Raw genomic sequence first — 27500 nt, forward strand, 5'->3', positions numbered from 1 at the left:
CATATGAACACTGTGCATTTTTCACACTAACGTTCAAACATTGACGTTGAATGAAGCATGTTTGATGTTTCCCTGCACTCTTCAGAGTCGAGTGCTGAGTTGTCTTCCAGCATTGCCCTCCAGGCCACCTTGTTATACACTTAACAACTTGTTTTCTCTCTTTGTGTTGTTCGGTCTTTGTGCTTCCTATGCTGACAGTTCCTCATCTCTAAGCTTTTCATCGACGGAATGCATGTCACCTCTCCAAGTTTGACTTGGCATTTGTCCTTGGGAACTGCAGGGCATGTTTGGTTCTCTTTTTAGCCAAGTGATTGTGCCAGTATCTGATTTATGAGGCGTGTTTGTGTAAACTGCAACAGTGTAGATTTGGAACATAACATAGTTCGTCTTTTTGTAGCAATTATTATAATTGTGCACATTGCACTCAAAACTGTATTTGAACTATTGAAAGGCAAGATGTTTGATAAATGTGACTAACAACTCTCAGCATTTCTTCTCATGAGATTATGGTTGTCTTTGACTTTGGGTGCACATGTTGACCTTGTCACAGTTCAGATGTGTGAACAGATGTTTGTGATGTCAGTAATAGGAGACCCATGCATTGTGAGTGCATGTTTAAAAGTACTTAGCATCATGTCACACCCATCTCAAACCCTCACAAGGGGTATGAATATCCTTTTATATACAGTGACACTCCCTGTTATTGTTTTATTTTCTCGACCTGCCATTGTGAGGGCAAAATTGTACTTTGGCCTCTTCTTAAGTCGCATTATGTTAGTTACTTTATTAACTGTCCATAATTCAGTTAAGGGAAAGGGATGACGGTTCCAATAGAGGGCCCTTCTCCCCAGAGTTTAATTGTTTAAATGGGTGCAGCTTGTTTCCCAGGATAAAGGCTTCAACTAAGCAGAGAGGAATTTGGGCCAAGCCTCATAAAAGAAGTATTTGTGTACAAGAACGATTTTCGGTTTTCCATTTGAATCTTTGTCATTAATGACTTTAGCAAATGTAAAGTGGAGAGTGAATGGCAGGGCTGTGTAGGTTCTTCAAAGAAACACTCTAATTAGAATTAGGGGACAGGTCACAGTATTTCTGTGAAGAAGTCATCTTCGAAGAAATACTGTGCTCTGTGACTGTGAGTGTGTGTGTGTGTGTGTGGAGGGGGGGGGGGGGGGGTCTGCCATCTGTATCCTATACTATCTATGCATAATCATATGCCATGCTTGTGTGCCTACATGTGTGTGGGGGTATGGTTGTCTATGGATGCATGTTTGCATGCCTTCTACGGCGTGATCTAGAAAATAAGGAGCATTAAAGAGATATCGTGGAAAACATTGGTCACACATAACATGGCACGACTTTCCAGAGCTCTTCTCTCACCCCAGACAGATTTCATCCGGATTGCTCAGGTTTCCTGGTCTTTTGGCCTTCCCATGCTAACTCGAAGGATCTTATCACCCTGCTCAGGTTTAAATGCTCAACAAAACACTCTGCCAGATCCTCAGGCAAGTAGTATTGCCCCGCACTTTCACTCTTAAAACTCTTAAGTGAATCAAATGATTGTTATTATGGCGGGTCAGTTCACCTACATGTTACAAGATCAGCATGCTTTTTTTTTGTTCTTTTTATTACACATTAAGACGTTATCTTAATGTCTAGGGCTGCAACGATTAGTTGATGCACTGATTAGTCCATCGACAGAAAATGTATTGGATATAATTAGTATAACTGATTTATCGTTTAGGTCATTCATCAAGTACAAAGAGCAAACATTCGCTCCTTAATGTTGCAGTTCGATTCAAATATTTGGTTCATGGAGCATTATAAAAATAATTGTTTCGTTTTTCTCGGCTGCCTCTTAGATAAAGCAAGAACATTTAAGACATCACGTTGCACCGTGGTAACTTCTGATGGCATTTGCTATTATTAATGACGTTTCATAGACTAAATCATCAATCGATTACTCGAAAGAAAATCGTCAGATTAATCGCCTATGAAAATGATCATTAGCTGCAGCCAGAGACACGACCATGTTCCATAACTGTTGAAGTATCTACAGAAAACATGTTTTCCTTTAAGGGTGTTCCATGGTGTGCCTTTAAGAGGGCTCCATGGTGGATATTTGTCTAATTCCAGGTGCCAGTGAACCTTGTGTTTTACCAGGTGCAGGAGCAGGTCATTACTCAGGTATTTGTTTTGTAGATTACATAGAAAGGCCCTGGATTACAGACGTGTTATCCCTGACCCCATCCAGCCCCCCAGTGTCTGTCAGAGTCTGAGCCCTGCATGTCACCTAACTCCAGCTCCCATGTGGACCTCTGTCTGGTGGTATGTGTGCTGCTGGCCTGTGGTGCCACTGTGAATCCTCCTCACACACCACATCTCAAAATAACTAGACAAGCTTGGCTTTGGCTGCTGCAAGAGCAATTGGACCGGGGCTCCCAGCTATGCTGATTCCTGTCAAACTTGACGAATAAGTACTGTTTGCCCTGTGCTCCTCTGTACTAATACAATACAATGCATGGGTTACCCTACTGCCGTAACTAACAAGCATATTTTGAGCTCCCGGGATTGGGTTTAGGGAGATGAGGCACTTTCAGCCAAAGCCGTTTGTAACCGGGTAGCTCAAGACCTCTCCAAAACATAAATATAGAGCCCCACAATTATGATAATAAACAGCTTTATCATTGGGCTCCTAATCAATAATGTGGCTTCTTAAGGTTTAATATTTCAATGGTATTGATCATTTAACAACTGTGTTTGTGGTTGGCTTGCCTTAACTGCATCGCTGCTAGAATGTGTGTGTGTGTGTGTGTGCGTGTGTGAGTAATTGTATGTGTGCCTGTGCAATAGTGGTAAACGGGACTTTGATCTAGCTGGTTAAGCATTTTCTTTTTACATGGGCTAGCTTGTCACCTTAAAGAGCGTGGAAGGGTTTTTATCACACCACGCTCACCCTCGGCCCTATTCGTACATTGTGTTCTCCCTCGGTTTACTTTCAACAATAACAATTCCTCTCCAACTTGTGGTCAACCGCTCTGTTTCCTCTTGTCACCCTCGTCCTGTTGCCGTGGCGCGGGTAGAGATGTGAGTGAGTGCAAACAGAGAAGCTCAGAAAAGCCCTGTACTTTGCAGATTTCACTTCCATCCTCTCCCGTGGGGACGGCTGCTTCCTGCAGTTATAAATAGAGCCGATTTGATAATTAGTAGAAATGAAGGTCCCGGGGCTTTGATGACTCTGATTGTCATATATTTGCTCCCTATGGTCCTGACCTTTCATTGGCCATAGCTCTTAATCTATTTGTCTGTCTGTCTGTCTGTCTGTCTGTCCGTCGGTCTGTTCGTCTGGCTCTCTGTCTGTCCGGCTCTCTGTTTGTCATTTTCACTTTTGCTCTCGCTTCATTCTCTTCATTCTCACCAGAGGGACACAGCCTCGCAAATCTGTATGTATATGTTTTACACAACATTCAGGCCATTGCCGTGTTCTAGACATAGAACTCTTCCCAAGCGTTAATGTAATTGATTAGGGCCAGCGCCTGACCAATGCACTAAAGTATTATCCATGCAGTTCCACTGCATTCCCGTCTCGTGGGAGAATCAATTCCTCCTTGGACACAGACTGCTCTGTGGCCAAGGTTTCAGGTCAACCTTTCATCCTCCACACCAGTCTAGTCTCAATTTGGGTAGATAAAATGAAAGGGTAGAAGTGTAGACGATTTAAAATAATATTCATATTGTGCATCTCTCTCTCTCTCTCTCTCTCTCTCTCTCTCTCTCTCTCTCTCTCTCTCTATCTCTCGTTGTCTTGCAAACTAAACGACTGCCCGCTGTGTGCTAGTACATGCAGTGTTCACACTGTGCATCTGCCTGAGGGCGGACGTAAGCCTGTGCACAATAGCCCTTCTCTGATTATACATCAATACCTTTCTCCCAGGGATAATTTATGCATTCATAAAACACAAGGACTCCTGCTCAACAAACCGGCTGAGACAAACGCAGCAAAGCAATACAGCTGGAAATAGAGAGAAATTGTATAGGGGTGCCATAATGAGCATGTATTTTTCTGTACTCTGTTGAATTGTTTTGCATGCACCTTTGCATCGCACATCTCTATGATTCTTTTTAAAACATTCAGTTGAATCAAGTGCCTGTAAACCGTAAATAAAATCGCTTTACAAAAGCAACAAGGGGACAACAACAACCATTTCTAACTAACATCCTGATTTAACCGGAGTGTGTTCGGCGTGCTCCGTGGCACAGTGTTTTGTGTGTGAAATGATATGGGGCTTTTCTCATTTGTGCTCTCCGGCGTCTACCATAGCAGCCCCCCCATGCTGGTTGCTAATTGGCGGGAGACTGGAGCTTCCTGCTGTGCGTTCGCTGTTTCCCCTTGCTTTGCCACCCCACCACCTCTTTCTCCAACACTTCTCAGATCCCATTAATTAACCCACAGCTAATTAACTACTTCTAATTACACTCGTATGCTATTTCCATCACACCCTTTAAAAGTGAGGAGACAACCGCTATCCTAGCCGCACACTATTTTGATTTCTTTGCCAGCCATGCTCTGCACCGATCGTTTGCTAGGCCTTGTCTTGTTGGTGGTCAGCAGCCATGTGCACATTGTGTGCTATCCTTCTCCATGCGACTTGTTGGATGATTATAATACAGCTGATCCACTCTACCAAGCCTTGGTTATTAATGTTAAAAAGGCCATTTCTCAAGTGATATCTTCTCTGGCAGAATGACTGTGAAAATGGAAAGCATTGCTCTCTAAGCCTTTAATTGTTTGGTACATATAGCGGTGTACGCTGTGAGTTGTAGTGCTATATTTAGATCCACAGAAACATAGATTAATAGGGACTTTGACATAATAGAAGCGCTTTGTCTTAACTCTGACATCTCTAAGACATACTCTAAGACAGACCCTTAAAACACACATGCCCGCAGACACACTCAACACAGCCAAAGCTATTTCTGTTCAACAAACTGATAGCTCCTACTGAAGATCATTGATTTTACGGGAAGCCCTGTTTACAGGATGAGTGCCATCGACCTGAGGGGACTTTTTGCCTTCTGAAGCTGGAGCAACAATGGAACACCCTTACGTTTGCATTATATACACTGGAAAAAGAGTGTGGACAAGATGTTTCCAGCAAGCAACGACCGTTAATGTTTTACATCCTTGCTGAACTTGAAATGATAAGCACTGGTTTGACTGTGTAGCTTGATTATTGATGACATTTTGAAATTGTTAGGATTTTGGCTTGCGTTTGGCCTAAAAAGTCAGCTATAGGACTGCATGAATGAGTTATTATGAGGAACATTTGTAAACAAGACCTAAATCTGCCTACAAAGGTCTACAGGGTCCCTCAATCAGTGGGTATATTCCCTGTGCGCCATCAAAGGCCTATCTCTGCTTTATCAATAAAAGCCCTTCCTTCCCACATCTTCCTGTAACTTGCTTAGCATTTACTCCATTGATTTTCCAATAAGCGCCCCTTACCCTGCGGTGGCTGGCCAAGCTCTGTGATGGCTTAGACACCAGACGTAGACAAGCAGCATTACCCAGGAACAACACAGAGTGCTGCTGCCTCTGCATTGTACTGGGTGGACGGAGTAGAGTATACAGGGAACACGATAGGTGTTTCTCTTTATGTGGTGCTCCCTCAATGCTGGAAAGGTGGCAATACGGCTGGCCGTTAATGTTCCTACTTTTGCAGGATGGTGAGTTTGGCCTTGGCCAGAACAAATTCCCCATGGATCCCTGAAGAGCAGGGTCCTCGGGAGGGAACATAAGGCCTTCAGGCGGGCGATTGGGCATGCTTATAATCAGAAGGCTCCTTAGCCTTTAATTCCTCCCTTACTCGAGCGGTAAATCCCACCTAATGAAAGGAGCCATAAATAAAAAAACTTATCTCATTTTCCATCCCTGCCCCAATGACATCCAGACCTGCTCTCTGACAGGGTTCATTAAGACCTAGGCTCCCCTTTCTCTTCGGGGGACTAAGCATATCTGTTTTGGTTAGGATGGCGGGAGGGAGGAGGTTGAACAGGGCTTTTGTTTTCATTAGTGTACCAGAGGAGAGGAATAAACGGAAGGTAGTGTCATAATGTCTCCTCAGATGGCAGCTGGAGTGTGCTCAATGGTCAGGTTGTGTGCACGGGCATGCTCCACTGCAGTCGCTTTGGAATTTGCCTTTTCTTCTCTCTGATTATCTCTTACTGTGCGTCGAGGCTTGTTTTGTCTGCAGCATAGATTGCTTATTGTTGCTTCTGTAGACCCCCATGATTCGACCATGGAACACGGCGACACAACTCTTTGTTTTTTATTCGTCTACAAGTAGGCAGTAGTGAGTGTAAGCAAACACAAATTGAAATGTGTACAATATTTTACATTGGGTATTACCACTCATGCCCTTAGTCACTATGCCTCCGCAGGCATGATTCATTTTGATTTGCGGTTATTAACAGAGTCAGCATACAAAGTCACCGGCCTCCTGCACTTCCCCTGTAAGACTTCGGCCGCGTCTCCATGTCTGTCTCCCTCCCTTGTTTAGTGCCTCCTGGAGATTAAAGCTTTTCCTGCTTTAAGCAGGTGTCACTGAGGCGGGCAGCCCTCCTAGAGACACAAACAGCATTTTATCAGTTGGCCCATCTCCGACTTGGTGACTCCAGACAATCCCATTGCTCATCAGTAACCACTGCAGTTTATTGAATTACACCATCGTGACTTTAAGGAGCAACGCTGGTCTTTGCAAGAATTGGTCATTCCCCGGTTGACCTTAAGAGTCCTGTTGTTTATCGAGGGGGTCATCTTGTTGCCCGTGTTCGACCGGTCATTTCCCTGAAGCAAGAGAGAGGTTATTTTGGTTGTACAATGTAGCAGTATTCCAAGTGTGCAATCATCAAGGCACAGAATACAGCCAAGTTTGTCATACTGTGGGCATATCTCAGAGTATTAGTGAGTATATGCGGGTCCAGTATTTCCCGGGCCCGGTTGGGACAGGTAGTGGAATCCGGAGGAGGAGGGGGCAGATGAAGTAGATTAGAGGGGGGAAAAGGTGTAAAGCTGTTTTGTGTTCAAACAGAATCCCTTTTTTTATTTATATTCTTTAACGGCGGGGCCACGTCATGAGTCACATCATGATTCTTTGATTGCATTTTTCCTGTGCCTTGTCTGCCTAGGACAGGTGCCTTTAGTTCAAAGAATCACTCTGTCTATTTGACGAGCGCAGATTAATTCTGTTTGTTTGGATCCAATACTTTCCTGCCCTCAGCCTATTTGCATGAAATGGCTGTTGAGTTCATAGTCTCCTCTTTTATTAATGGAGCTCATAATAAATACAGACCAGTAGGGCTAGTATCCCCTCACTCAATATGGCAGTCTGCTTTAAATCATGTCTGCCTCTATAAAGCAATCCTGTTAATACGCCAGCCTGCTTAATATCTTTCATTTTGTATGCAAAGCAACAAAGAGGCCATCAGAGCTAGCTTGTGTGGAGAGTAAACAATAAAACCGGGTGGACCATGATGGCAGGAAGATCCTGTGACCATTTCCTTTATGAGAACACAACGTCTCGGTATACATGTGTAACATTTAATAGGTTGCTTGCTGTAATTGAATCAAAACATTGTGACTGATCAACTGAAATAATCTATTCTTTACATATGTGAGAGGTGTTTGTGCCTGTGTGTGTTTATGCATATTTAGCATAGAGAGTATGCATCCGACATTAGCACAAACAGCGCGACTAAACAGACATGATCAATCTGTCCCCTCTGACCCAGCCGTTAGCAGTTCATGTGTTATGGTGCGGGGGTACAGAAAGTTCACTGCCAGGATTTGCATCCCTAAGTAAATAAGTAAATAAATCAAGAGAGGGAGCAGTGAATGTGCTAATCAGCTTCAGCATGGCGACGGCTATGGTGCCGGGAAACTTTGCTCATGTAATATTCAGCACTGGCAGGTTAAAGGGCAGGCCAGAGTTATTGGTTTCAGCCCGGTCGCCCCTTTAATCAATGTTGGCTGCATCCCTTTAATAAAATTATTAGCTCAGCAGTATCTCGCACTATCATTTTATATCCTCTGTGCTCTAAATTGTGGCCTGGGTTGAGCCGCTCAAATGCTCAGGGCACGGCCAGCTCCCGAAAGCTCTGCTCCCATTTATTATTTCAGTGGCAGATGATGGCTGGAGTGTTTGAAACCCGGCTGAGCACAGAGGTTATTGGATGGTTGATCTAAACACAGCTGCAGTAAAGTTCCACCCTAGATCAGCTATTTCTGTCACATTCAAAATACATTTTTTTTCCCCCCCTCTTTTTAAGAGTTGGTATGCACGTAACCAATTATTGTGCGAGCGTTATGCACTATGTTGTTTACGCTCAACTCAAATAGAGTACGATTATCGCTGGTATTGTGATATTGTTGAGCATTTCTTCTTGGGAGTTGACTCCGAAATAGCATCACAGTTTTAATCGTTGCACTTTACTTTTTCCCCCAGTTATGTAAATGTGTAATGCAGTGATGGGTGGCTTTCTCTGAGTCTAATTATCGCACAATGATTTTTTTTTTTTTAACTAAAATGCCTGTTTTCTGCTCCTTTCTGAATCCAAGTTAATTAAAAACGGATGTAGGATTTGCAGAATGTAAGATTATGGGTGTTGTTTGGAAGGTGAAGATAAAAGATGGTACCTCCCTGATATGGCAGGCAGATGAATCATGGATGGCTTATTAGTGCTTGTCTCTGGTATTGTGTTTAAGTACCTAATCTAGCATAATGAGCACTCTGTCATTTTTCCAATTATATCTCAGATGTTTGTCTCTACCAAATACAATATATATAACAGTTGTTCCCATTCATATGCATGTGTGTGTGTGTGTTTCTCTTTGCTGAGGTTTGCACATATCCATTCAATTGTGTCTTTCATGTGTTCTCACTGAGTTCTCTCATTGAGTCCTCGACATTGCCGTTTGAAACTCAACCAATATTGCCTCTCCTCTCTGTGTTCTCTCTATTCAGGCCCAGATGCGATGAACGCCTCATGTAGGCATCAGCATGGACAGCTGTGAGTCTCCCGTGGTTTCTGGGATAGACGATGGGCTCGGCTCCTCCAGCTCATCCCAGCAGCACCGATCGCCACAACCCTGGAACGACCTCTCTAACTCACAGGTCCCTTCCAACAACCGCCCCCCTTCCCTGGACCCCCTGTCTCAATCTGCTCCTTACCCGTCTCAAATCCAAAACCTAAACACTCCCCATGAGGGGCTGAGAGAGCCGCAGTCTCAGCAGCAGCAGCCTAACCTGACATCACCACGGGCCCAGGTTGACAACTCTGACACAGGACAGCTTCACTTCCAGAGAGAGGGCTTTGAGGGGGAGGAGGAGGAGGAGGAGGAGGAGGAGGAGCAAGAAGGTCTTAGCGGTGCAGAGGAGGAAGAATCTGAGGATTTGGACGAAATGGAAATTGACAGCTGCTTTCCAAGTCTTCAGCCTTTCCCTGGAATGCCGATGGCTCCAGGGGGTGGAGGGATGCCCACTCTTCTGCGACAGCAGCCCCCACAACCAAGGGGTACAGCTGAGAGTGGGAGTGAAGACGGGGAGGAGGAAGAGGAAGAGGAGAACAGTGATGTGGAGAACCTAGCTGGAGAGATAGTGTACCAGCCAGACGGCTCAGCCTACATAGTTGAGAGTCTCAGTCAGTTGATCCAAAGCGGTGCCAGTACGGTGCCCGGCTTGATTCCCTCAAACTCTCTCACCAGTGGGGGAAAACCAGGAGAGCCTGCTGGGTCTTCATCATCGGTCTACCCTCAGATCATTAACACCTTCCACATAGCCTCGTCCTTCGGGAAGTGGTTTGGAAATTCAGACCAAGGTTTACCCAATACCTCAACCCTGGCAGGCCTGAGTCCTGTCCTGCACAGTTTCCGTGTTTTTGACGTGCGGCACAAAAGCAACAAGGATTACCTGAACAGTGACGGGTCTGCCAAGAAGTCCTGCGTATCCAAAGATGTTCCCAACAACGTGGATTTCTCCAAATTTGATGGGCTAGCCCTCTATGGCAAAGGAAAGCCCATTCTCATGTGTTTTATCTGCAAGCTGTCCTTTGGCTATGCGCGTTCCTTTGCCACTCACGCTGTCCATGATCACCGTATGACACTGTGTGAGGATGAGCGCCGGCTACTGGGGGACAAGCAAGCATCTGCCATTATCCAGGGCATTGGGAAGGATAAAGAACCCCTTATCAGTTTCCTGGAACCAAAAAATAAGACTTCTCCTCCACCGCCCGGCCTGCTTCCTATCAACTCTGGCCAGAGTTTCTATGGAACCTTCAGTGGTGTCCATCTAGAGTCTGGATGCAGCAGTGGTGGAGTAGACGCCCTGTTGGATGAGGATCCTGACTCTGGCCTCGAGCCACAGCAGCAACAAATCCAACAGAGCTCAGTCCTTTCCCTTGGAGGACTGGGTAATCCCAAAGCACCCACTCTTACCTCTACCCCAGGCTCTGCCAAAGACTCCAGCGCCCTGCCCAAACAGGGAGGGAGAACAGAGGGGCCTGGTGGTAAAGAGGGGACATTTAAGGGTGGGGAACGGGATGTAGATGGATGTGAGAGCAAATTTTGCCTTTCAGGCCAGGTGGGTGGTTCAGAAGAGGAAGAGGAACTGTTGGGTGAGGTTGACGATGAGGTGGAAGAGGATGGCACTGGGGTAGCCTGTGGTGGCAACAGTAGCAGCGATAGAGGTGACATGGGGGAACCGGCTGACTCAAACCAAAGCATTTCCAAATCTCCTTTATTAATGCCTAGTAGCGCTCTCCAGCCTTCTGTCTGCACCACTGCAGTCAGTCCCATGCTGAACAACAAAGCTCCGGCTTCCACAGCTTCCTCCCTTAAGGAAGACCTTTTAGCTGCAGATGGTGGGGGAAGGACCTCGGAGCTCCCTCTGAGCTTTAACTGCCAGGGGCCCACTGTCCCCATGGCAATGGCGGCAGCTGCCGTCAGAGGGAGTGAGGACAATGCAGCCGGCACCTCCTCCTCACCTCTGGCCTCCAGCGTTGCCGCTGACGAAAGTGCCAATCGAGATAGTGCCACAGCGCCAGAACCAAATGATTGCCCAGCAGAGGGGGAAGAGGAGAATGGAGCCCTCCTGCACCATCATCACATGCACCACCATCTCCACCACCTCCACCCCTCGTCCCATGCTCTCAACCTCCAAGGGGGGCCCTGTGACATGACGGGGATGGGTGAGTGTTCCCAAAACCATGGGCCTGGAGGCGCCGGAGGAAGTGGGGTTGAATGCCCAAAATGTGATACCGTTTTAGGCTCCTCGCGTTCCTTGGGCGGTCACATGACCATGATGCACTCCCGCAACTCCTGCAAGACACTCAAGTGTCCTAAGTGCAACTGGCATTACAAGTACCAGCAGACCCTGGAGGCTCACATGAAGGAGAAGCACCCAGACTCGGGGGGCTCCTGCATGTACTGCACCAGTGGTCAGAGTCACCCACGTCTGGCCCGCGGAGAGAGTTACACTTGTGGCTACAAGCCCTTCCGTTGTGAGGTTGGTGGAGAAAATACTAAGTTGATGTTGCATTATTGTATATACATGAGTTATTTGACATAGCCACTTGAACTGATTTGACAGTATTTTCAATTTGTTTTGATTTAAACTGTATTTCCTGTGTTGTAGGTGTGCAACTATTCGACCACCACCAAGGGCAACCTGAGCATCCACATGCAGTCAGACAAGCACTTGAACAACATGCAGACGCTGCAGAACGGTGGCACTATTTGCTCTTCTCAGGAGCAGGTGTTTGGGCATACCCCAGGCGGGGTAGTGGCGGTTCCGTCGGTGACCCAGGTCAGCAGCCATCACCCCGTCCATCATCATCACCCGACGCAGTCCTCGGCCCACATGCCCGGGCCGTGTGGAGCCCCCTCGCCCACAAAGCCCAAAAGCAAGCCGACGTGGCGCTGCGAGGTGTGTGACTACGAGACCAACGTGGCGCGGAACCTCCGGATCCACATGACCAGTGAGAAGCACATGCACAACATGATGCTGCTCCAGCAGAACGTGACCCAGATGCAACACGGCCGACTGGGCCTGGGAGCTATGCCCTCGCCCTCTGAGGCCGAGCTATACCAATACTACCTGACCCAGAACATGAGCCTGCCCCCGGGCCTGAAGATAGACCCGGCCGGAGCTGAAGCCCAGTTCCTGATGGGGGGCTTCCACTTGGATCCCAACATGGCTGCTTTGGCCCCTGCATTGGGTAAGTTGTTAGCTCAGTGTTTCAAGAGCCCACGGAAAACAGTTTGAAAACTGCCAGTACTCTCAACTGGCTTTCTGTAATTTGCATGTCCTTAAAATGTTCAACAACAAGAAGGAAACCAAGACACAAAATTAAGAATCAACCATCAGAAGATATTGTTACTCAACACCATATTAGTTATGAAACAATGTCTAGAACTAAAATGATCATGACTCAATAGATAGCAGTCCATACACATTTCTCAAATCTTTTCCTTCATGGAGATACTTTTCAGACTATGACACTATATCTGGGGCATTTTGAAAGGGGGCCAATTTTTTGTGTGGGGCCCCAGTCTCCCTGTTCTCCTGAGCCCCCGTTGTACCCGAGGCTGCCGCTCCCTCGCTGAACATGGGCCCTTTTTATGTCATAATTTGAAAACTGTGGCTGAACTTTGCCACTTAAGTACTGTGCAGTTCCAAGTTTTTTTAATTACTGCTATAAATTGTATCTCGGCCAAAGATATGAGGATAGAGGACCAGGCGTGGGTAATTCAGCAGCGTAGTTGAGTGGATGGCGTGCCATTTATAACCCCACAGTACGCATTGACTTGTTTCTAACTGTTGCTACTTCAAAGACAAGAGCAAGAATGGATTGCTGTGACTCATTTTTTTTCCCCCTTCTTTTGCCATCTGGTTCATTTTTCCTCTGAGGCGAGTCTTAATAAGCATGTTACAGGGAGGCAATGATGAGACATTAGTCTGGGCCCGTAAACTACAGCGGTGTCATGCATAGTCACACTCCTGAGGAATGCTGTGACCTTATATTCTGCACAAGCACCAATATTAAATGAAAATACTCATGGTGCATACTTGATATTAAACTGGCTTCCATGTCCCTGATCAGACACACTTTCCTTTTGGTATGAAATACTGCCTGAGACTAGTGCAGACCTGGTCTTTCACAATCCAGAAAATGTTAGATACATTGGATTGATCCAACTGGCGGAGAAAGACTTGGACTCTTCATGTATCGGTACTTCCAAGATTCCTATATTATTCTCTAATGTCAACGATTATTTATTTAGTTATTTGAGATAAATTGCCAATTTATAAACATATCCCTTTCCATCATAAGTATAGACTGAAAATATCGAATACATTATAACACAGCCATGTGTACAATTTCTACCGTCCACATCTCAAATTGAGAAAGCCCCAAAATCCCTCTGATAGCATATTATTTTGTACAGCCGTGAAGGTATTTAGTGGAAAAGTATCCAGGGCCTGTGCTAGATCATTGAGCTCGCAAAGCAAGAGAGGCTGAGAGCCTCATAGGAATGAGAGAGAGAGTTGTGAGATGTTAAAAAAGAAATGATAGAATGGAGGAAGGAAGGAGGGGTTCTGGTTTGTGCTTCTCACAGGTCTCCCTCTCCTGGCTATAAAAAAACTCAGGTAATGGGGGAAAGTCAGAGGCTAGGGCGCATACTACAGCAGTAAATAAAAAGGGGCTGCTGGAATGAATTTAGTGTAAAGTGAGGAGGGGTTAAGGCAGCATGCTCAGTCTGGGCAGTGATAGATTAAAGATCAGCAGGCAAAAACTCCCTGGTCATACTTGCCTAATTTCCCCCCCTTTTTTTTTGTCTACCAAGCCTTCATCGACATAATTTCTGTTGTTGGATATGCTCATGGTGTGTTTTCTCCCTCCATTGTTTAGATTGTGTGTTCCGTACCAAGCAAGGATTAATCTGCCTGATGTCTGTATTGATTTAGAGGCAATCTAGAATGAACAAAGCAAAATAATCTAAACTGAGTAGTGGATTTTTCTTATTATTATTCAGTGAACAAGGACTGCTCTATGTGATTTACTGTAATGTGTGCTTGGGAACTCTTTAGTTCTCACTAATCATAAAATAACTTTCTTTTTTGCGGAGCTTGTGGCCTCCTAGATGATTTAGTGTCAAGCCACAGAAGTGACCCATTCTAAAATAGCCTACATGTAACTCCATTTCTGAGTTTCTTCTCTGTGAAGAAAGTCCAGTGTTCAGGCTCATAAATACACACATGGTACATTATCCTCCATGTGGTATTGGACCTTGAGAGCGAATCCACTCTGACTTCGAAAGTTTGAAATGCATACTTTTACTTTTACTTTTAAACCTGCCCATTATACACCAATTTACTAAAAATTAGATGGACAACAATGTTTATTTCTTTACCTACTTAAAAAAAGGTATAAATAACACGTGGACGATAATACAGTTAAGCATCATCCTGTTATTTAGTCCCTACTTGTATGTCGTTTGTAGGATATAGCAACAAACACTAGCCTCATGAAAAACAACAACAGACTCAACCAACATCTTCATCTCACTTGACCCTGCTGACCCCCCCCCCCCCCCCCATGTCTGTCTGTCTGTCTGTCCCCACAGTGGGCGGAGACATCCCCATGGACGTCCGGCTGGGCGGCGGTCCGCTGGTGTCCGAGGAGCTGATGTCTCTCGGGGAGAACCTCTCTGCCACGGGGGACCCCTCTCTCAAGCTCTTCCAGTGCGCCGTGTGCAACCGCTTCACCACGGACAACCTGGATGTACTGGGCATGCACATGGGAGCCGAGCGCAGCCTGCCGGAGGAGGAGTGGCGCGCGGTGGTGGGGGACTCGCACCAGTGCAAGCTGTGCCGCTACACCACCCAGCTGAAGGCCAACTTCCAGCTGCACTGCAAGACGGACAAGCACGTCCAGAAGTACCAGCTGGTGGCCCACATCAAGGAAGGGGGCAAGGGCAACGAGTGGCGCCTCAAGTGCGTTGCCATCGGCAACCCGGTGCACCTCAAGTGCAACGCGTGCGACTACTACACCAACAGCCTCGACAAGCTGAGGATGCATACCGTCAACTCTCGCCACGAGGCTAGCCTCAAAGTGTACAAGGTTGGTGGCTTTCATCCCCGTTTTTTTGGTCTTGCGCTCTTAGTATTCCCTCGTTCCCCGGAGAAATGCTGTCGTAAATGATGTCCGAATACCATTTTAGAATTCCAACAGACAAAAATGGTATTGACATAACTGGAAATAACAATATGAACGAATGTCAACCCTGTCATATTCAGCAATGATTAAATTAGGCAAAAGCAGCTTAGCTGTAACACGACAGACGTTATGTTGTTACCCAGTGGGTCAGACATGTTATTGCCCAGTGTGGCGGACATGTTTTTGCCCAGTGTGTCAGACATGTTGGCACCAATGGCTGCCTCAACCGATCCCTGCTGTGAAGCTAACTGGCGTCCACACAGAAAAACGATTGCAGTAGCCTCACCCCAGTGCTTAACTAGCATTAGAAGCTCTCTATAGGCATGAAAGATAGCGTTGTCGTCCTGACCTCTGACTTCCCAGAAGGCGCCCAGTGCAGCAGGGCCACGCGACAAGGACATGGCAGGTGGGGTTGGTTCGGAGGCTTACGGGGGTGAATCAGTTGGAGGGGGATGAAGAAGTGTGCAGGGACAGACGTTTGGTGCTAATACTCCTCAGAGTGGGAAAGGCTGAATCGCTCTCGACAGCCGTATTGATTTTTGCTGGACTTGGAGCTTCACCTTCTCCTCTAATCATTCCATAATAGCCAATGGATGAACACTCTCCGAACAAATGGCCATAAATCTAACAGGCCTGATTCCACTTAGGCACCTATCCTGTGTGTGGGTCTGTGGCCACTCTGTGTTTAACCCGAACTGGCAAAAAAGCTGCACATACAAGGATGCACACAGACATGTATTGACACACTGGCACATACACATACACACACACACATGCACACACACACACACACACACACACACACACACACACACACACACACACACACACACACACACACACACACACACACACACACACACACACACACACACACACACACACACACACTTATACACACAAATAAATATACTTGCTGAAAGCCAAACTTCTCTATGTACTCATCTATGAGACACATTTTATTGGATGATTCATACCACAATCATGATCATTTATAAAAAATTAAACACATGACTTAAAAATGAAGTTAATATGGTTAGGCAGAACTGTTTTAACACATGTAGGCAGCCTCCACTCACTGCTGCGGAATTGTATCCTGATCATTTGCACGTCCAACCCTTTTTGGGAAATGATAATTTTCTCACTTGACCGCTAGAACAATGAGTTGCAGTATTTAAACAACAAAGAAAGCAAAGGAGGACATGTGAAAGAATTAGGTCTACAAAAACCTCATCGTACTTAAGGAGAGGTATATTTTGTCTTAGAAGGACATTACGAGGCTTATATTACACTGTGTGTGTCTGCCTCCACCTTACGTTAGGGAAGAAGGAATAAAGAGAAACAGACAGATTTTTTTTCTTCCCTTTTCCTGGCTTGGGCTCGGTTTTACAAGAGAGCGCGGGGACATATGCCACGGTGCACAGGCTGTGTGGGGGATTAAATATGTACAACACATCCAGGCATGATCATTTTTCATTACTTAAGCCTCTTAAAATGGCTCCAGACTTAAAACCAATTGATCTCCTGAGTAACGGAAGAGTGCATCAACCTTAAGACACATTTTTTTACCTGCTCTTGCGTCAAAAACCGTTTTCCCACCACACTGTTGTCCTCTTAAGCTCAGTGGCTAATACAAAAAAAAAAAAAGAAAAACACCACAAAGACAATGAGGGCAAAAAAAAAAAAAAAAACACTGCAGCCAACGACCTGAATTTCCTGGCCTGCAAACGTGATCAGCGCGTGACAAGTACATGGTAGCGCGGCCTACTTGACAGCATGTGGCTTGCCACTTGACAGTGTCACAGTCCTCGTGTCGTATCGGATTTGCCAGGGCAGAGGAGTGACTGACAGACAAAACCCTGCGGCGCCCCACAGGCCTGCGCACCCAGCCTGTTATATTATGCAGGGATGAAGAAGGAGGCAACTTGCCATTCATGTATTCCTACCAAAAGAAATATGATGCAAATAGCAGCATTTTAACCTTTTTTTCATCAAGTCAGCACAAGCGGGGGTTTGTAAGATGTGGGAAATCTTGGGGACACTTCACCCAAATTAAACTGGGCTGCATTAAACAGGGCCTTTGTGTGCACAGCACCATATAAATTGGAGCCTGTAATTAGGAGAATTAAAAAAGCAAGGTTTAAACCGAGGGCTATGCTGGATAGGATAATTTGAGAGTCTGTGGTATGCAGGCCCATATTAGGGCTTTCTAAAAATATCAGCCCCACTACCCCATGTATCGGAATGTTTCTAAAGACCACGGAAAGATCCAGCAAGTATTTCTGACCACATAGACCACCGCACAGCAGGGGGGGTAATGCTGCTGTATCCTGCAGTACCGCAGTTGAAATGCCCTCAGTGGTCTCAACGATCCACTCCTCTCACTGTACTTACATGTGACCTTTCACCCCCCCTGCCTCTTTCCCCGTCTTGGTTTGCCATGGCTTCTGATTATAGCATGATGGCTATGGCATGCGTTTCCATAAAAGCCACTACTAAGCGTACGCAGATGGCTCTACGCTACGCTACACAGATACCACCACCGGGTTTAGCCTTGTACATTTGGAAGTGCCCGCTGCTCTCCCACTCTCTTCTCATGGCGTCGCCGGCCCTCTACTGTACGACGGGAATACGATAGGCTTCATGCCGCTAGCTGCAGGCCTCGGGGCCTGGCTATGTGTGAGAGAGGTGAGGTGAATGGAACTAATCCAGCTCCCTGTCCAAGGCTTCTGTGGCCAGACAGGACGGGTGGGGCCCTAAGCATGGGTGAAGGCGCAGGCCTCTGCTTCCAGTCAAGGGTTGGGGTAGGAGGAGGGGCATGTGGGAGTTAGCTGGCTACCTTCCTCGTCTCGGGGGCCGGTGTGCGATCTGCGGTAATTGAGATTGATTGGATGTTATTTTTCCTCTTGCAAATGTAGTCCATTAGCTTGGCACATGCATAATCAGTTTAGAGCGCAGTTAGCCCGAATGTAATCATGTTCCTCGGTGTCTGCGAGCACAAAATCCACTCCAGATGCCGCGTGGCCATGGAAAAGAAAGGCAGAAAGTGCCGTCACTATCACATGGGGAATCTTTATTCAAGAAAGTCCCAACACCCGCCCTCCTCCCCCCCCCCCTCGGACCCCCCCCCCCCCCCCCCCCCAACCCATATACTGCTCGCGCTCTGTTGAACACACACAAAATTGGGCAAGCTCACTCTGAGTATGCCCACACATACACACACACACAAACACCCTGACTGCCTTGCTGATGAGAACAGGGCTTTACGTTCATAGGATGTTCATCGTTTTTACTGCATTAACATTGTTTTAAGTGGGACTCGGGCGTACTCAGTCGCTAGCGTACAACACAACTCCAACTTAGAAAGCCTGCCTCCTCTAAAATGTTCTCTCCACTTGAGTCACTGAGCACAAAGGTAATAAAATGACTACACTTTATTAGAGAGGAAATCATCGCAAAGAGGCATAACAGAGGGGAAAGAGGCTGTAATGTGACTGAAGGGATTATCCAGTATGTAAAGAAGCATTATCGTGTTTCACTGATGATCCGAGTCAGCACAAAAAACGTTGGCCTCTCAGAATCAGGAATGCAAGCTAGTATGACCCTGTGCATTAATGATGGTAATTATCCAAATTGACTCTGAATCCTCCCTCCAATGCAGAGGTATGGCTCCAACTCGAAAAACGAAAAGAGTGTCATTTTTTTCAATCAAAATGAAAGCCGGGACTAATCACGAGGTCACCCCGGAAGCGTTCAATCAGTGTTTGGATCAGTTGTGGCCTTTCCTTTCCTAGCCGGCAATCTACACTAACCTGGGTCCTGTCCTATCACAGGAAAGAGACAGATCCCCCACCCCCCCAGACATTACTTAGAAGAGGTGGTGGGGGTGGTGGGAGACAGACAGTAGGGGGATGGGGAGGGGGATGTGGTGCAGGAGGGATGGGATGTGAGAGAGAGAGAGAGAGAGAGAGAGAGAGAGAGAGAGAGAGAGAGAGAGAGAGAGAGAGAGAGAGAGAGAGAGAGAGAGAGAGAGAGAGAGAGAGAGAGAGAGAGAGAGAGAGAGACGCTCGTTTAGACAGAGATACTCTGCTAATTATCATGGCTGGCCTGTGATTGTTCAGTAATAGTGCTCAGTGGGAAAGGTTGCAGCAGTTCCAGGAAGAGCTGAGCTCTGATTTACTGGTACTACCGCTCTAATAAAGCGCTCGCTGCACATCCTGGGAGACAGCCCATTCCCTCTTTGCACATGCACAAGCATGTGCACAGGTTATGTATACGCACACATATACACACACACACACACACACTGGCGCACGTGCACGTAGCTGTGATGAAAACATAGGGCTTTTCAGTACTAAAATGTTTATTTTGCAGCGCATGCTGCATGCTCGTGTGATATTTTATCAGGAAGTCCAGGTGATAAAAACAGGCGAGAATTCCTTGCATTATGCAAAGGAAGTCCTTTCAGACCAGTGAGTCCTGTACGCCCTTTGAGGTCACCGGGGCTATGATCCATACACTTACAAGGCAGTCGCTCACCTTCAAGAAGACAAACTCTGTATTCGTTCCTCAAGTGGATCACGTCGAGCCGAACAGGGAAAAGAGTGGGAGGGGCTCTGAACAAAAGCACTGATTGGATTGGAGAGAAAAAAGGTCAGTCAGGAAGGGGTGGAGGGCAGGCCCCTGTGCACAGTGTTTGGCAGGGTGGAACATTTTCACAACTCCTCTTAAGACCCATTTGTTACGAGGGCCAAGGAAGAGGCAGGAGCGAGGCTTTGACCTGTGGCACAGCTGCCACTGCCCGCTGCTGCTGCTGCTGCTGCTGCTTCTACTGTCGGTTTGGGAGTTCAACAGCGCCTTTGTGGGTGTTTGTTGGGCTTGCACAGTGAGGGGGACGAAAACACAGCGAGAGCACCAGAAATGTGCCCAGATATAGAAGGCTGTTGGCTCTTTCTTTTTTTTTCTTCCTTTCTTGCAGCTGTCTCAACAGAACTACCACATTGAAAGGGATAGCATTGATGGCATGGACTTGCATCACACAGATATAAGTGGGGGAAAGATCGAAATGTGTGCTGTAGTATATTAGGGTCATATCCTAGAATTATCTTTTTTTTATGGTCAAGGAGGAGTCATAGTTGTTTATTATTAGTTTTTTTTAAGCAGACAAGGCTCCATTACTTTCAACGAGAACAAATTACATTTGGCCACCATTGGTACTCAGTGTGCCTTATTGTGACCGTATTGGTGGGATGCCTCTCCCCTATTTAACAGACATAAATAGTTCCCTAGACGCCCATATTAAACATTCAAGCCTGTGAAATGATTGCATATTAGTTATTTGTCCATCGCAATCCATTTCTAGCATTTTCCTCACATATCCGTCCACAGTTTTGGTTTGAATAAACAAGACAAACACCATTCACCCACAAAACAAACCACTGGGATAGCAAGCCGGTGGGTGGTCTTGCATAGGCATCTGCTGAAGGGTTAATGTCTTTAATCCAACCAGGCTGGAAAAGTAAACATTCCCGTCTGCCAAATCCTCTTTTAGCACCCCTCGCCCGGCGAGAAGGAAGCAGGGAGTTCCTTCCTCTTGTGTCTCTTGCTCTGTCATTCTTCAACTCTGCTGTCTTTAAATACCGTCCGAGTTGTCCAATGAACACATTTACTCTCCAAAAAAGTAGCTTTGTAATCCATGTCAAAACTAGATAAGAAAATTAAGTATATATATGTTATGCAACATTATAAATGGCTACTTCCAAGTTAAAGGTTTTAGCCTTAGTTCTCATTTCAAATAATAATGAATATAATGTAGGAGTTGTTCTCTTCAGCTTGAGGAAGGCAGACTTGAGTGTACTGCAATAACATCTTGAGGAACCTAACCTACTTCCTTTGATCTTGACCAGAGAGTGCCTCTATCATCCAATCAGTGGTATGCTCTGACACGCCCGCCTCCATCTTGTAAAGATGATATTACTCACACGCTGCTTCCCCATCCCCCACACAACCCCAAATCCAGAGACACCGGTGAGATAACATCCGGCTCTGCCTTGTCTTCAAATGGACCAGATACGTTTCCTTTAATCGGTGGCACACCATGAGTCAACAAAGTACAATCCGCACGCTGTAGTGAAACTGCATTGAAACGGGTCGTCATTTACTATCCGTCCACTCGTTCCCCCCCCCCCCCCCCCCCCCGATACCAGAGGCAACCTCTAGTTCCAGAACCCGAAGAAAAGATCCATGCTGGAGACGGGCAGGTAAACGCTGCTTCGAGTGTGGCAGATGAGATGGCAGCTCATGTGGATCTGTGTGGCTCATAAGCTGAGGGGACGGAGCTAAAGGCTGACAGGCTTACGGGCTCAGTGCCATCAATACATCAGTGGCTTAGCCACCAGATTAATGGTCTGCGAGTGGTCAGGGCCACAGAACGACGTGCTGCCGCTCTCAGGTCCCCGTGCCGCGTGGAAACGTACACACCGGTGGGCTGCGTGGGGGCGATAAGGGTTCTTGGCTTGCTGTGCCGGTCGGCCCCACTGAATGAAGTCCCAGGACAGATGGATGGATAGTTGTTTTGGATTTCTTTCTTTGTAAGCAACCTACGGTGCCATTGCCACGTATTGTAAGTGAGCAACTCTGTATTTCTTGGTGTGTCTATTCTTAACTTTAAACTTTTTAACTTGAACCTTTGTTGGTGTTTTTGGTGAAAGTTGGTGTAGGATCGGGTTTGAATGTGCTTTGCAGAGGAAACCCCTCAACTCGTTTGTTTGGACGGGGTGTTTCTAATTAAATGTATGGTCCTTAAAAAAAGTGGGTAGATAAATATATATATATAACCTGTCCTGAAGTCACAGCGTAATTGCTCTGTGCTGCAGTCCAGAGGTAGGAGTGGGAGCTGTAAATCTATCAATGATATAAGGACAATGTTTTTCCCAGATGTGAGGGAAAAGATTTCATCCTTTTGTAATCAAGCGGTGAAGCCTGCTGGTGTCATGTGCTTTTTATTGGGGGCCTCTGGAAGAGATCACTGTGTGCCTTGTTTTCTCATCATCTCTTTCCTTTCTGAGTGGAGTAAAGAATGAACAAAAGCCATGAAATGGTGAAGAAAAAAATATAGAAATAAATCTTCTTAAGCAAAAATTGCAAAGTACATTTAGGAGGATGGAATATCGTAACGGTTATCAATGTTGTGGGAGGCTTTGTACCACATTGAAATGTTCAAGCGTAGGCGTTGTATTTGAGTTGTTCAAGTTAGGCCATTTGTTTGTCAAGGTGGGGTCCGAGATTGGAGCTGCAGAATTGTCATTGATGCTCTACTGATATCCTCGGCTTGTTTTTGTAATTGTTCTGGCCCTGGCAGACAGGCTCTCTGGGATTGGTCGAGGTGTGCGTTGTCCCAGACCAATCATGCTAAATGTCTTGGGACAACCGCCACTCTGCAAAAGCAGTGCATGCATTTCAATGGGTCTTAGGCACCGTTGTTCAATCTACACTTGATTCCTGTGTCCCAAAGTTAGTAATGAGAGAGAGAGAGAGAGAGAGAGAGAGAGAGAGAGAGAGAGAGAGAGGGAGAGGGAGAGGGAGAGGGAGAGGGAGAGGGAGAGAGGGAGAGAGGGAGAGAGAGAGAGAGAGAGAGAGAGAGAGAGAGAGAGAGGGAGAGAGGGAGAGAGGGAGAGAGAGAGAGAGAGAGAGAGAGAGAGAGAGTTGAGAAACACTGCACTTTGAATTGAAAAAAAACACAATGCTGTGTGTATCTGTTCGAGGGCACGCCATCACTTCACGGCCCTCACTAGACAGAGCAGGGCTGGAGGGAATCTCTCCAAGGTCTGTGTGTGTGTGTGTGTGTGTGTGTGTGTGTGTGTGTGTGTGTGTGTGTGTGTGTGTGTGTGTGTGTGTGTGTGTGTGTGTGTGTGTGTGTGTGTTTTCTCACAATACACAGCTGGTGAAAGTAAAAAGAATAGATGAGTGGGGGTGTGTGATGTGGTTGAGTTTAGGAGGTTTTACACGTTTGTATTTTATAAAGCCCCTTTCAATCCCGGTGTGATTTGTGGAGATGTGATGTCCTCTTGGAGGGCCTTTCCCCGCCTCCCTCTCTCTCGCGCTCTCTCCCCAGGGACGTCCAGCAGCAGAGAATCAGACAGTAGAGGAAGTCTGCACAGCCACTGAACTTCTAGGCTGAGGTCCAGATCACATTCTATCCTTCAACGTCATCCCTTGCCAGGCTCACAGGCTCTTTCTACTACATCGCCGCATTCAATCAACACTGGGCCTTAACATTAAGCACCGCCGCTGAAGGATTCCTACTGGGATCGCGGTCGCATGTGGTTCGTCTCTGTCACTTGATAGGAATTTCCTTAATTTATGCTTGTTAGGTTGGAATGGTTATGTTGAAATAATTTGAACCATAAGGACTGTCTGCACAGCTACTGTTTGAGTTAGATCCCTGGGAAGTGTTAGCGTTGGTTGTGAACGTGTGAGTTGAGTAATGCAAATTGTTATTCAAATGCTCAACACAGACTCACACTCATGGAACCTGCTTTCGGTCGATTTCACCCTTGCATCCTCCAGTGCCTTTGACCCGTCGGTTGAAGACGTCATTTCATAGATAAGTGCAATGCAGTGAAATGGACTGGTCTAGCCACTGGTTCTCATCAGTAGCTAACCTTATGGGTGCTCCTGAGGACTTATTTGAACATTTAATATTTGACTTAACTGTTCATTCAACTAAAACATTTCCCTTCTTCTTCAAACACCTTTGGGGCCATACTGACGAAACGCAAATTAAGCATGACGTTCTGAATTAGATGCACGGAACCAAATCAGACACATCCTAGGCAGTATGAAGTTCATGATGGTATACCATGCTGTGTTCGAACAGGTTATGGCCCGATTCTTGCCATCTCGTTAGAGAGATCCATCCTTACATCTGGTAAGAGTATTAGTGGCAAATGAGAGTTCAAACATTTGAGTGTTCCCAGTGTTCGGCGTAACTTTTCGATCATTAAACACGATGAAGCCGTCTCGCGCTAAGTCAGTGGTTTATACACGAAAAAATCAAACGCCATCTGCCATCACTGATCAGAAGCAACAGCCATCAGGCCAGGGTTACCAAGGCAGAACAGGAAAAGCCATTAACCGCCAATCACCGCATCGATCGACAAGCTGGTCCACCACTACATCTCCACTTTACCCCCCCCCCCCCCCCCCCCCCCCACCCGACCCACCCACCCCACCACATCCCCCCCCCCCCCCCCCCCCAACTCATTCAACCAGCTCTGCCCTCGGTCACGCACATTATAACTTATTGCACAGTACATATAGGCAACAAAGCACATGAGCACACAGGCTCACTTACCAGCCGCCCGCCTGCGCTGCCCACCCCTGAACTGAAGCTCATGCACTGGCAATTACATTTCCGCTGAAGTCAGCTCTGAGCGGGGTACCCATACCCTCATTTGAAAATGTTACATTCATTAGAGTCCAGCAGCAGATTAAGAGAAAACAAAAGGAGCAAACGAAGGACAACTCAATATATATATATATATGTACTTTATATACCTTTTTTTCGAGGTAAGAATAGCGCTGAATGGATATTCGCCTCATCCTCAGTTATATAGCGCTCTGTAGAGCTTCATTATACCAGGGAGAGCAGAGCAGAGGTCTGGGGCAAAGGGGAGCAATTACAGTATGGATCCAGAAGCTGGGGTCTGGGGTCTGAGGACGAACAGATAGGTGAGCTGTGAGGCAAAGCGCTGTGTCGTGAACACAATCCTCTATATTGAGGTTTTCCACTGATGGATTGGGGATGCATGAATTCTGCAGGCGGATCAGAAAAAGCGTGCGTGCGCTCACAGGCACCCCCTTCCCACGCACTTACACACACACACTTACACACACACACAGCATAATAATACGAGAGGAGTTGCACCTTTTTTTTTTCTCCCTCCTTCACATATAGTCCCCTCGGAGTTGGGCGCGCACACAGCATTAGTCAGATACAGCTGCTTATCTGCTAATGTCTCAACGTGATGCATCGTTTCCTCGCGTGTTTCCCCCCTTCTATTCCTCTCCCCTCCTCTCTGGTCCCGCCCCCTCCCTGCGTTCTCATTGGCTCAGCCTCATTCTGAGGCCACATGATAACGGCCAGCGGAGCAGATATGATGGATGTGACTCGGGGCCTGTGCACTCTCACTGCTCCTGAGGTGGCCTCAGCCACACACATACGCAACAGGGAGAGGAAGCCCGTGAGCATGCGTGTGTGCGTGTGTGAGCGTGCGCGAGCATGTGCACGGGCGCCTGGTCGCGGATGCGGTTGGGGGCCTGTGTGTGTATTGAGAAGGTGGGGGTGCAAAGATACAAACCAGACCCGCCATTTTCCTCGTTCCGCTCATAAATATTTGTGTGGCTGATTTATAAACAGCGGAGCAAGAGACAAGATCAAAGTGAACTGTAACGGTTATATAAAACCAGGGCTCTTTTTGTACTTCATGACACTGGCCCATACGCCCCGCTCATACCTCATTAAAGACACAGTTATATATCACAAGGCGTATTTTCAATGGTATTGAATGTCTAGAGTCTGATAGTGGTCTGCACTCCCTGTGCCAACAACCGCGCGTTGTAATCCATACAAAAGCTCAACGCTGTCCCTGCTTCTCCTTTCCTCTACCTGGGACCTAAACAGAGCCAGCAGCGTTTTGGTTGGGCCGTATATACTAATGCCAGGCTGCCGTATAGCATGACCGTCTGTCTGTGGGCTTGTGGACTAGACAGCTGCGCGCCATGATTCATACCCTGCCGGCCAGTTGCACACCCTTCACGAGAGGCCAAGCCCTTCTGAATGGCTGGGGAGGGGTGGGGTTGTAAGGCCACGCAGACCGGTGCATACTCTTGGGTGTGTGTGTGTGTGTGTGTGTGTGTGTTGGTTCCCATGTGTGTCTGTTTTTAACGGCCGTGGGACAACTTGACATGTCAAAGTGTGGAAAGAGATGGACACACAGTTCCATAGACATAACACATCAAACCAACTGTGCAGCATGTGGGGCATACATTCCACACCTACTGGCTGTGTTTATCTGTCGCCCGCCCCCACGTTAACCCACAGACACAGACACACACACACACACACACACACACACACACACACACACACACACACACACACACACACACACACACACACACACACACACACACATACACAGACACACACACAAACACACAGACACACACATACGCACACAAACACACACACATACATACACAAAAACACACTAACACACACACTTACACCCCCCCCACACACACACACATACACACAGACACACATACCACAAACGCACACGGCACACACGCGTACACACAAACACACACACATACATACACACACTACACACACACATACCCACACACACACACACACACACACACACACACACACACACAAACATGCTTACACACACAAACACACACACTCATTTACTTAAACATGATCCACTAACATACACACACACACACACACACACACACACACACACACACACACACACACACACACACACACACACACACACTGCCGTACTCAAACACAGACCTAAACACACCCCTGCCCACACATGCTGAAACCCTTAAATGCAATACCACACAACCCCCTCCCCCCCCCCCACACCAGCACCACCACTAACACCAGTAGACCACTGGGAGGTGGGGTCTTCTGGCCCCTCTCATCCCTATGGCTGATTAATAACAGCTCCTGCTAGCAGATGAAACCAGGGCTCTTTGGGCTGACCTCTGTGGGAGGGAGAGCTGTGCGGGGGAACGGGGGGAATGGAAAAGAAGGCCTTTCTCCACGGAGATTCCTCCGCTTTTGTCCTAAAAATAGTTGAATAAACAGGAGATCCATCAGTGAGACAGGGCGTGTTTAGCTTGGTGAGGTGAGGCCTGAAAGAGTTGCTGCTAAATGGCGTGTCTTCGCCGCTTACTATCCGCCCGTCGCTGCTCCTTTTGTTTTGTTTTCATTCGGTGGAGAAAAAGAAAACGCCGGTCGGCTTTTCACCCGAGTGAACACTTCTCATCCCGGCGCGTGCATAATACGACAGCCGTGAAAACAATTTTGCCTTTTTGTCTTTGTCAAGACGAATACGTCAGCCGCTCCGCGTCGGAGCTGTGCCGCAGCAGCCCTGCTGTGCTCAGAGGTAGCGCGGACGAAGCCCCCTTTCTGGGAT

General features: G+C 46.9%; 1 protein-coding gene across 2 annotated transcripts in view; it reads left to right on the forward strand.

Annotated features, from left to right (window-relative positions):
- The window catches only part of zfhx3b (zinc finger homeobox 3b), a 149477-nt gene that overhangs the window by 50007 nt on the left and 71970 nt on the right, over window positions 1-27500 (forward strand). For both annotated transcript variants that reach the window (XM_056607510.1, XM_056607509.1), the window contains exons 2-4: window positions 9024-11561; window positions 11691-12273; window positions 14684-15180. In XM_056607510.1, the coding sequence (XP_056463485.1) occupies window positions 9060-11561; window positions 11691-12273; window positions 14684-15180 (3582 nt within the window). In that variant the 5' untranslated portion in view covers window positions 9024-9059. The remainder of the gene's footprint in view (window positions 1-9023; window positions 11562-11690; window positions 12274-14683; window positions 15181-27500) is intronic.

This window comes from Gadus chalcogrammus, chromosome 14 (assembly GCF_026213295.1).
Source record: "Gadus chalcogrammus isolate NIFS_2021 chromosome 14, NIFS_Gcha_1.0, whole genome shotgun sequence".
Lineage (NCBI taxonomy): Eukaryota > Metazoa > Chordata > Actinopteri > Gadiformes > Gadidae > Gadus > Gadus chalcogrammus.